Source organism: Capricornis sumatraensis, chromosome 5 (genome assembly GCF_032405125.1).
Source record: "Capricornis sumatraensis isolate serow.1 chromosome 5, serow.2, whole genome shotgun sequence".
Classification (NCBI taxonomy): Eukaryota; Metazoa; Chordata; class Mammalia; order Artiodactyla; family Bovidae; genus Capricornis; species Capricornis sumatraensis.
The window spans coordinates 81,907,564-81,918,757 of record NC_091073.1 but is presented as its reverse complement, the minus strand read 5'-3'; the positions used below and the strand labels follow the sequence as shown (position 1 = coordinate 81,918,757).

General features: G+C 62.6%; 1 protein-coding gene across 10 annotated transcripts in view; it reads right to left on the bottom strand.

Moving 5' to 3' along the window:
* Nucleotides 1-259: 259 nt before the first annotated feature.
* Nucleotides 260-11,194, bottom strand: part of CAMK2B (calcium/calmodulin dependent protein kinase II beta) — an 88,645-nt gene continuing 77,710 nt past the window's right edge. For 5 of the 10 annotated variants that reach the window (XM_068972868.1, XM_068972870.1, XM_068972873.1 and 2 more), the window contains 5 exons: nucleotides 10,494-10,538; nucleotides 8,823-8,871; nucleotides 994-1,069; nucleotides 772-866; nucleotides 260-492 (listed from right to left, as the gene is read on the bottom strand). In XM_068972868.1, the coding sequence (XP_068828969.1) occupies nucleotides 260-492; nucleotides 772-866; nucleotides 994-1,069; nucleotides 8,823-8,871; nucleotides 10,494-10,538 (498 nt within the window). The remainder of the gene's footprint in view (nucleotides 493-771; nucleotides 867-993; nucleotides 1,070-8,822; nucleotides 8,872-10,493; nucleotides 10,539-11,194) is intronic. The other 5 variants (XM_068972872.1, XM_068972875.1, XM_068972877.1 and 2 more) reach the window with 3 other exon arrangements.

Here is an 11,194-nt window from a genome sequence, read left to right as displayed (position 1 = left end):
GTGCCAGGACGAGCAGGTCAGCTCTGGGGGCAGCTCTCCGTCTGACCCGGGTTTGGTGGCTGCAAGGTGGGCACCTGCAGGGCTGCCCAGAAAGGGGCCTGGAGGCCCTGACCCAGCGCCCCCACTCCCCTAACACCAGGCTTGCATTATGCCCAGGAACCTGCTGGGCCACCCCTTCCAGCCACCCTTTCCAACCGCCTCCCCCAGGCTGCAGCCCCCCCAACCCCAGGCTGCGGTCCCCTCCCCCAGGGTCTCACCTTCACTGCAGCGGGGCCACGGGCGCCCCCGAGCAGTGGAAGTGCACGTTCTGCCACTTGCCGTCTCGGCGATGCCACACGCGGGTCTCCTCGGACTGGCTGGTGCGGGGCCGGCCCTGCCCGTCGATATACTGCGTGAGGCGGATGTAGGCAATGCAGGCGGCGTCCTCGCCGATGACGTGCACGTGCGGATTCAGGATGGTTGTGTGGATCGGCTTGCTGTTCTTGGCGAGCACTGCGGGCAGGCAGGGGCTTGGCATTGTCCCTGCCCCCATCCAGCCCCTCTACCAGCCCAGCCTCCTCCCCCAAGAGCACCATCTGGCTCCCCCTCCCTGTCCCCATGTGTCCTCGCCCCTCATCCCTGTGGCTTGGGGGTTTCTGCCACAGAGGGTGGAGCAGTGGCCAGCTGACCCTGAGCACAGAGGGGACAGGGCTTCCCTGGGCCCCTGACTGGGGGTCCGTGGGCTTTCCAGGGGTACCCACCCTCTTACCCGCCCCCTTGCCCCTCACTCACAGTTCTCGAAGTAGAATCTGTGGAAGTCCATCCCTTCAACCAGGTTGCCCAGGGCTTCAGGCTCAAACGAGGTCAGGCCTGGGTCGCATATTTTCCTAGGGGGCAGACCCAGGTGAGGAGGGGCCCCTCAGAACCGGGTGCTTCCATCCAGCCCCCTCCCTGTGGGGAAGCCCTCCAGGTCCACCCCCCCCACCCCAGGACAGGCCAGGCGCCCCGACTCACGCGTAGGCCTCGAAGTCACCATTGTTGACAGCCTCGATGAGCTGCTCCGTGATCTTGATGATCTCCTGCTTCCGCGCTGCAGGGAGACAGCTGCCCAGTGACCCACACACCACCTGTGCCCGCCCAGGAGCGTCCAGGCAAAGTACCCCGCCTCCATCCCCATCTCCAGGCTGCCCAGCTCAGACTGCTCCCTTCAAGGCCACCCATGGCTTCCCGGTTTCCAAGTCCAACGAGCTTCCATCTTGTTCGTCTTAAATACAATATCCCCGAATGAGACACATACTGCATCCATAGCACTGCTGCTGCTGCTGCTGCTAAGTCGCTTCAGTCGTGTCCGACTCTGTGCGACCCCATAGACGGCAGCCCACCAGGCTCCCCCGTCCCTGGGATTCTCCAGGCAAGAACACTGGAGTGGGTTGCCATTGCCTTCTCCAAAGCATGAAAGTGAATAGTGAAAGTGAACTACCGGTCTGGAAAATGCAGGTCAGGGGAGCAAAGCCTGCCATGACCACTCTGCATCCCCAGTCCCCCCAGGCACATGCCCTGGGCCCTCAGCAGGGGATGACCCTGTGACACTGTGACCAGCCTTCCTGGCTCCTGCCCCCCAGGCATTGCTCTCTAGTCCTCCGTGCACCCAACAGCTCTTGTGGGGTCGGGTGGGGGGGGGCCAGGTGTCTACTAGGGGCTGACTCACAAAGCAGGGAGGGGATTGGAGGCTGCAGGGCCAGGCCTCTGTGCGAAGGCCAAGAAGCAGAGCCCAGTGGAAAGCTGAGCATGGGCCTCACCGCCTTCTCTCCGTGGAGCCCCACAGACTGCCGGCTGGCCTCCCGCCTCTTCCTGCCTCCACCTGTTTGTGGTCCTGGGCCCCAGGCCAGTCCTCTGGCATAGCTTTTCCATCCTGCACCCTCCACCTGAGGCCCTGGGCTAGCAGCCTTCTCCAGGTTCTTGCGCACTTGACCTCTGGTCCTAGACTGACCCAGTCCCTGGGATGCTCGCCTGGGGGCCCCCCTTTATCTCTTAGACTACCGTTTATTTTCAGGCTACATATTTTAAACACATGGAAGAAGCACAAAGAATAATATAGCCCACGCCCTGCTGGTTCACATCTGACAATTTTTATATTTGCTTTAGATTTCTTCCAAAGAGAGAAAAACTTCCACATAAAGTCACGGTGCCCGTGTTCCCTGGAATCTTGTTCTTCACTCACTCTCCCCAAAGAAGTACCATCCTGAGTTAGGTGCTAAACCACGCCTCTGCAGATACATCGACACCCAAAGGCACACAGGAAACACACACATGTGCGTGTGCACACAGCCACAGACACACCCACACGTGGTGATTCCGTAACGCAGTAAACGCCAGCAACAAAACCCAGACCCAAGAAGAGCACTGAAGGCAGCACCCCAGTTCTCTGCGCAGCCCCTTTCCCGGTCACGGCCATGCCCGCCACGCATCTGCGCACCCTCACACGGGCGTTGTGTCCCTCTGCTCCCCGCAGTAAGGAGGACCACAGGCGCTCTGCAGGGCCACTCCTGTGGATGCACATTCCCACCTGACCAAGCCTAAAGACAGGCGTCTGTTGCTCTCCAGCGTCCAGCTGCCAGTGCAGCTGGGCTCCACACACGTGTGAGTTGATCCACGGCCTACATTCCCAGAGTGCGGGTTGCCAGCTCCCAAAGATGCACATGCCCAAGGCCATCCCATCAGCACCTTCGGCTGTCTGGGTGTTCCCTTCTCCCAGGCACTCAGACGGGAAGGGGACAGAGCCTACAGCAGGAGATGCTGCGTGTGAGCGGGAGCGTGCCCATGTGTGAGCTGGGAGCCTGGGTCGTGCGGCACTGGCTCTGGACAGTGGCTGCTGGGTGAGCTCTGTGACACCCGAGGGGTCCAGTGCGTGCACGCACATGTGCGTACATGTGCCCCTTCGTACACATGGGTGTGTACTTGTGTGTGTGTCTGTAGTGCATGTGCACGCCAACCTGCCAGCACGCACATGCTTCCCCTTCTAGAAGAGACCCTCTCTCTGCACTGGCTGTGTTTCTGCTGGCTTCTGTTTATTTGTTTTTTCCTTACAGAACTCCATGTCTGGACTGTAACAGGGTTTGGGCTTCAGGCTGTCTCTGCAGAACCCAGGCCCCCACTGGAAGCTGGCCTCCAGGAAGGGGGCCCAGCTGCCCTGATGCCCCCGTCCACCCGCAGAGCTCTGTCCCAGCACAGACACATGTGGGTGGTCCCTGTCCTCACCTGCTGGCTATTTCATACCTCCTTCAGCACACCCACTTCCACCTAGGCCCACCCCATAACACAGCTTCTCCCCTCTCAGGGCTTCCTCCACAGCCTCCCCACCTCTCGGCCCTCTGCCCGGGCATTTCCCAGTTCTGAGGGCCCTCTCTCCTCTGGGACCTCATCAACCCCCACTCCCAGTTCACCTGTCATCTTCCTGGAAGTGGCCTCAAGCTTCAGTCTCTGATCTCCTACTGCAGCCCAGCTCCCCCACCAGATGCCACCCCAAGGGCCAGGGCCCCTGGGCTTGTCTGACAGCAGCACCCGGCGCCTGCCCCTCCCACGCCTGCCCTGGGCGGCCGGTCACCCTGGACCCCACTGCCTCCCTCCTGAAGCACCACGTCAGACCCCTGCTCAGGAGCGCCCACCTCCCACCGTGAGTCAGCGCCAGGCCATCCTGCTAATCTTGCTAAGGGGACGTCTACACATCCCAACATCCCAGACACTTGTCAATCCCCCTCTTGACAGACAGCGTGAGCTGTCTCCCCTCCAAATGTGAGCCCTCAGCCGATAACCTTGCAGCTGGAATTGAGACCTTTTTTTCTGTTTTGTTTCCCCAAGCACTCTGATTTTATGATCACCCTACTGCACCATGGTAAGTGGGCTGAATTTTCCACTTGATGAGGTAATAGTATTTTTAAACAAATCATAATTAAAAATGGAGTCGGTGTAAAAAGAAAGTATTAAGTAAATAGAGCTCTAAGGTCACAGAACACATTGCAAAGTCTGAAGTTCGGGAAATAGCCCCCATGCCCATTCTGCAGATGGGAAAGCTGAGGTTGCACAAGCCCAGCCACAGCCCAGGAATGAGCCAGACGTTCCTGACCTGTGGAAGGACTCTGCCCTCTCCTTCCTTGCTATACAGAGCAATCCTGCCTCCCCAGGTGGCACACTACGCAAAGGGACTCCTGGCGGGGGTAGGGGGAGGGCTGGCTATCAAGGACAAGCTGCCTCCACCAGGCAACTCCAGAAACAGAGTTGAGGTGCATGGGCAAGAGTCTGGCATGGGAGAAGTCCCAGAGTTGAATCAAAGCCCTATCCACTCTGGCTCTCTTGGGGAGAGCTAACAGGCCAGGGAAGCCCAGACATTAGCAAAGGGTCCAAGAGGACCCTAGTGACCCCAGGTGGACCCCAAGCAGCTGCAGGGGCGCCAGGATGTCCCTAGCCACACCAGGGAGGCAGCTGCACAGGATCAGCCTGGATTGTGCATAATCCCCGATTATGGAGAACTCAGGGCAGGCCAATGGGCACCAACCCATTTACCCCTGACAGCTGGCGGGTTGGCTCACAGGAAAGGAGGCTGCCCGTGACCCAGCCCAAGGATGGCCCTCTGCACCCAGGCCTCTGTGCCAGTGGGGGAAGTCCCTGGCCCCAGAACTGGGAAGGGGGGCCACTCCACTCTGGCATTCACCCACTTGGCCCACTGAGTGCCAGAACTCACCCCGAAATGGCCACTCAGAAGTCCCTTCTCCAGGCTGGCCCGACCTGCATCCCTTCACCCAGGACCCACACACACAAGGAAGCTGGCTGCTGGGAACCCCAGGTGGAAGGGCAGGAGGTAGGAGGACCCCTCTTTCTGACGGACACTGATAGGGGCCACCCCTCCCCTCGGTGCCCCCCACCCAGCACTCTGTCCCTCCCCTGCACCATGTTGGCCCGGCCACACGTCCCGGGAGTCCAGGCCCCAAGGTCCCCTCCACTCAATCCTGGTCACAGCCCCTTCTGCGGCCCTACCTCCAGAGTCAGGCTCAGGACAGACCCTCAAAGGGGCAAGCCTGTGCTGTGCCTCCCCTCCCCCACTCCATCAGCCTGTCCTCGGAGCTCCCAACCTGGGCCCGGCATGCCCCAAAGGTGGGTCATGGCCTTGGACCGGGGTCATATTGCAAGGACCCCTTGGACACAACCCTCCACATCCGCTACCCTCAGCTTCGTTATCTGTGAAACTAGGGGCCACGAGGGTCCCAGATTTTGGGACATGGAGGCCTCTAAACTCGAACAAAACCACGCACAACTGGGGACGGGCACAGGTTCCTCTGTGTGCCCACCAGCGAGACTCTGCTCTCTCACCTCTGAGACGCATCTCTACTTCCTCTAGCAGAGCCTGAGTTCAGGCCACAACCCCCAAACCCCCGGCCTTCCCCTCTGCTCCCAGGGCCTCCCTCCCATCCACCTACCCCCGCCCTGGCCCCCAGGCATGGCTGGCAGGCGTGGGCGGCGGGGGTCGGCACCCCCACAGCCCAGCACTCACCCAGCCTCTCCCCAGCCATGCCCGGCCCTTGGCCCCGAAGCAGCCTCGCTTCTGAGAGCCCGGTGTCTCCCCGGAGGAGGGGGTGGCCGCCGTCCTGGGATGTCATCCATCCCTGTAAGCGATACTGGCGAGCAGCCGGCAGACGGGCTGCAGACGGCAGCAGTGGCTCCTCCCTGCCCGGGGAGGCAGCCCAGCCCAGCGCCCGCCCCCAGCCCGCCCCCAGCCCTAGACTCACCAGCCAGGGCCAACCCCAGACAGCCCGCGCCCCATCCTCACTACCACTACGGAAGAAATCTGCAGCTCACAGCCCCTGGGAGGGAGGCTCTAGTTCAGGGAAACCCGCCTCCTGCTTCTCTCCCCACAGGTGCGCATCTTTAGCCAAACGGCAGCTTTGTGTGGCATTCCCTGGGTCCCCCCCCAGGAGCCGACCCCTTCCCAGAGCCAGGGGGTGGCGCACTGCAGCTGGAGGTCTCCACACCTGAGAGCCCCCAGGAGCAGCCAGCGGGGCCACTCAAGGTGCTACTTACACGGGGTGAGTGGGGGGCCTGGGAGAGCCGGAGACGGGCAGGGTGGGGGGCCCTGGGCTTCTGGGGTCCCCGAACCCCTCCTCACCGTGTTCAGGATGTCAGAGATCCTGGGGGCTGGGGTGGAACAGACGAGACGTGAACACGAGGCAGGCGGGGGACACGCAGGAGAGAAAACCTATGGGCTGATGAGCCAAGCCAGAGAGAGTGGGGAGGGGGGGTACGGAGGGGTCATGAGGGGACAGAGAGGGATGGAGAAGGGATGTGGGGGGTGGAGGGGGACGTGAGGGACAGGGGTGACAGAGAGGGGCATGGGGGACGAGGGGGAAGCTTCAGGGCTGTTCAGGCAGCTGCACCTGTCTGACCAGGTGGGGGTGGGGAAAGCTGCTGTGGGCGGAGGGTGCCCTCCATAGAAGGGCAGCCTGGCCCGGGAGAGGAGAGTAGTCCCGCATGGGACAGGCCCGGGTGGGCACCCCCAGGTGAGACGGGATGGGTGAGTGGAGGAGTGCACAGAACACCCGGCCCCTCTGGAAAAGTAGTTCTGCAGGGAGGCCGGGCCCTTTCTTCTTCCTTTAAACCCACAGGCCTCTGGTCGAGAGGATTTCTATAACAGCTCCTTATGCCTGGATGCCCGGCACGGGGCCAATATGAAGTCAACGTGACTGACAAGGTCACGGCCCATGGCCCAAGGGGCAGGGTACATGGCTGCTCTGGGTGTGGGAGACCCTCAGGGGGTGAGGTCTGGGGCTGGACAGCAGTGCAGGGAGCCGTGTGGGAGGTGGGGGTGGGGGAGCCGGGGGAGAGCTGCCTTGCGGAGTTAGCGCGTGCGCCCCCTGACGCCCAGCCAGGCCGGACAGTTAGCCAGGCCTTGGCAGCCTGGTCCAGGGGCAGTTGAGGCCGTGCATGGCAGGATGCAGGAGCCACTTGGCAGCAGAGGCAGCAGGCCTGGGGCACTACTTACATGGGGTGGGCAGGGGGCCCTCGGCTTCTGGGGTCCCCGAGCCCCTCCTCACGGAGCTCAGGATGTCAGAGATCCTGGGGGCTGGGGTGGACAGGAGCAGACATGTGAGGAGGCGGCGGGGCAGGCTGGTGGAGAGGAAGCAGGCCTCCCACTCTCTCCCACCCCAGGGCGTGTCTCAGGACCAAGGAGCCCCGGCCCTGAGACCCCCCAGGCCAGTGGAGAAGGCCCAGCTTGAGGGGCAGAGGTGCTGGGGAGCTGCATTGAGGGGCTGTGAGGGGCAGGCTGGTGCTCGAGCTCGGCTGGCCCTTGGCCCTCGAGTGAACCCTCAGAGGAGCTGCCAGCCCCTCCAGGAGACCCCCACAGCAGCAGGGCCCGGCTACTTACATGGGGTGGGCAAGGGGCTAATGGGAGCCGGAGACGGGCAGGGCGGGGAGCCCTCGGCTTCTGGGGTCCCCGAGCCCCTCCTCACGGAGCTCAGGATGTCAGGGACCCTGGGGGCTGGGCAGACAGACGAGACGTGAACACAGGCAGGTGAGCACACGCAGGAGAGACAAGGGGGTGCAGGAGGATGAGAGGCTAAGCTGGAGAATCACACGGTGGGGTCCAGGGCTCTTGGGGTACCGTCACCCCCGTGTGCCCAGGGCTGTGAGATCACAGCAGGTGTGTGAGGAAGACACAGGACTACCCGCAGGGCTGGACCCGGGGCAGGAGGGTTGTGTACAGTGCCTGCCAGGACCAGCAGAGGGCAGGCCTGAGCCCACCGGGGCTTCTCTGCATGTGATGGATGGCCTAGCTGAGGCTGACTCCTCTCGCCCCTGCCCTGTGAGGTCCCTCAGGCATCTGCCGATCGTCTCCCAGCCAGACAAGGGGTTGGCATGAGGCTGGCTGGCTGGCCCTCTCCCCCGGGCTTCTGCAGTCTCAGGCCATCTCAGGCCCCCGCCTGGTTGGGGCGAGGGCAGACATGCAAGGACAGGGCCTGGGGGAGGTCTGCGTGACCTCCAAGCTCCATGCCGATGGCTCAGGGCCCACAGTCTGGGGAAACCACACGAATGTCCACTCACTCTACATCCAGAGGCCAAAGCCTTGGGCTAGCTCACTTCCACTCTAGGGCAGGGGGGGATACTCAGGACAGGGTCATTGCATCTCCCAAACTGGCAGAGTGGCCACCTCCAGCCCAGCGCTCATCTACGTAGAGTGTGGCTGAGGGGCAGGCTCCCCAGGCGGAGGCCAGTCACCTGGCCTAGGTAGAATGCAGACCAGACCCACTCCCTGGGGCAGCTGAGAAAGCTGAGGGTGGAAGAGGGGCGCCAGGGTGAGCATACAGTGCCCAGCACCCTGGGGCACTGGTGCCAGACAGAGCCTGAGCCAGCTTGGCCTGGGATCCCTGAGTGGGGAACGGGCCGCACGTCTCTGCAACCTGCCCCCCAACAATGAGCCCAGGAAATGCCCCTTGATGCCCATCCATGTATCAACTGCCAGCTGGGTAGGCACAGGTTTAAGGACCTTTGAGAGAAGAAACAGCAAATTCAACCATGGAAATTGGGTGCACAGCCCCCGGAGCAACTTGGGGGCCCATGCAGAGAACGGTCCCGTCCAGGGCAGTGGATTCCACACTGGTCAGGGCGCCCAGGTCCGCCAGGCTCTGCTTGGATACTCTGCCCGAGACCGCCCAGTGCCAGTCTGCACCCAGCCTCGGCCGGGGCTATAGGCCTGAGCAAGTCAGCCCCTCGTCGCAGGACGAGGCCTTTGCTGTCCCAGCTCCCCACCTGCCAGTGGCCTGCCCACCAGCCCCGCAGGCGGGGAGGTTGGATACCTTTTGTGTCTTCATCCTCTATGGTGGTGTGGGTGCTGTCGGATGACTCCTGGGGAGACACGGGGAGGCAGTGGGTCAGGACATGGCCTCTGCTCCCACGGGGCCCAGGCCCCAACCCCAGAAGCCCACAGGGAGCAATGGAGCTTCACGCCAGACCCAGGGGTCACCCATTTCTAGGCTGGGCCACTCACATCCCCAACAGCTGAGGACCCCAACTTCTCCTTCTGCCAATGAGACACGCCCAGTGGAAAGATTAGCATGCTCAGAAGACACTCTTTAACAAGATAAAAACTGTTTTGGGTTTTTCTTTAAAATTCCAAGACGCCTGGGGAAGCAGGAAAGCATCCACAGCCCGCCCACTTTGGCAGACAGGGTGGAAGCTTCCAGCAGGTCCTCGGGAAACTTGACCCGGCCCGGTCAGAGTGCGGCAGCACCATACCTCCTCCCCAGGCCTGGGCCATCTAGCCAGGCCTGGCTTTACCTCTCAGGTGGCCTGAAGGGCAGAGAGGTAGCCCCAGCACCTCCTCCTGCTGCCCTTCAGATATAAAACCAGATGCCCTCCACCTGTGACCGAGTTCCCAGAGAGCTTGCTTGTTCTCAGAAGGAACATCTTAACAGGGTTCCCAAGGAACCTCCCCCCGCCACAACCCCCTTACTAGACACTGCTCTGGGCCCTGGGCCAGAAATGGGGCATCTACAGGTTGTAAGATCAGGGCCCACATCACAGAATGTTGCCTCAAGGCCCCTTGCAGGGAGGGCAGACACCACCACCACCACCTCACCCCAGACACCAGGTCCCAGGAGCACCTATCCCTGGCCTGAGTCACCGTGGACGCCCAGGCTCTTCCTAGCACCTCGAGGCTGGGTCAGCCCAGATGCAGTGGCCCACAGCACCCCTGTCCTGGTCTGTGGCCGGGATGTGTGGGGACCCTTTGAGGATCTCAGGCCCAGGTGGGAGTCTGGGTGGGGGTAAGGTAGTGAGGTCCTAGAAATGCAGCTGGGCTGCCCACCCAGCTCTCCCACCACCCCAGAAAGCCAGCCCCTTCCCTGGCCACAGGGTGAAAATGCTGATGGGATGGGAGCTGATGCCAGAGCAGAGGAAGAGCAAGGAAGGGGTCAGCTCAGCGGGAAGCACTGGGCACGGCGGGCAGAGGTGAGCAATGGGTGAGGGCAGGAGGGTCTGTGCTGTCCCCCTCCTCCTGGCCCCACACTGGGGGGCACACAGGGCAGCCCCCATTGGCCCTTCTCCCCTGGAACTCCCAGCCCTTGGCCACACGCCGCAAAGGACACCCGGGCTCTTTCTGGCACCCTGAGCCTCTGAAGTGGGCCCTGCCTTCGGCTGCTCCTGACCAGGCTGGGCCTGGCCACCCTCCAGGGCAGGATAGAGAGGGTCTGAGAAGCGGACCCTGCCCAGGATGGCAGGAAGCCCAGGCTCCCGTGTCTGCCGGGGACTTGGTACAACCGTGCCTCCAAGGGCGGCACCTGGGGCTTTTCCCCAAAGGAGCAGCCCGTGGACTTGGGGGCTCTGTCCTCGAGGGGGGCCGGTCACAGTACACCTGTCTCAGCACAAATGCTTCCCCAGGGTCAACATCCCAGACCTTCCCCAGGGCCAGGGGTCTGCCTCCCGGCTGAGCAGACGCCCCCGAGAGCGTGGCGAGGAACGCGCAGTACCTTGATCCCGTCCACTGGGTTATGAATGACGGTGGTTTGAGGCTCCTACAGAAGAAGGAAGCACAGAGGAAGGAAAGAGCGCAGTGAGAAGAGGAGAGCAGAGGCCCCCAGGCAGGAGCCTGGGAGAGGAGAGGAGCGGGCGGCAGCAGAGCAGGATGGAGGCAGATGGCCAGCAGGGAGCGGAGCAGCTGGAGAGGGCTTTGGGGCGATGCAGATGGAACGAGCAGACCAGCCCAGGGCCTCGAGGGCACCAGTGACGAGAGGCCAATAGAGAGACTGGGGCTGAGGGTGGGGGTGAGAAGCCGCACGCTGGGGTCCCTGCCTTGGGCGCTCTGCCCTCTCTCTTTGCTGCCGGACCTCCTGCCCGTCACGGGCAGGGCACAGGTTTGAAGATGTCATGGAGTGGGGGCGGCACATGGGATGGACGGGTCCGAGATGGGGCTGGCTACAAGGCCGGCGTGTGGGACCCTCCCCTCCTGGGCCAAGGCCACCCCCGACACCTGCACTCGCTGTGGATGTCCGTTTGGCAAATCTAGCCTCCCCACAGGTAGTCCAGGGCTCACTCCCCGTAGCAGGGCCTGGGGCCCGTGGGGACGCCAAGTGTACTTTCAGCAAACTCAGGACCTGTGGACCAGCAAACCGCAACCTCCTGGGATTGCCTGCTCTACACGAGACACCATAGGCACGCAGCAGCCTGGGCA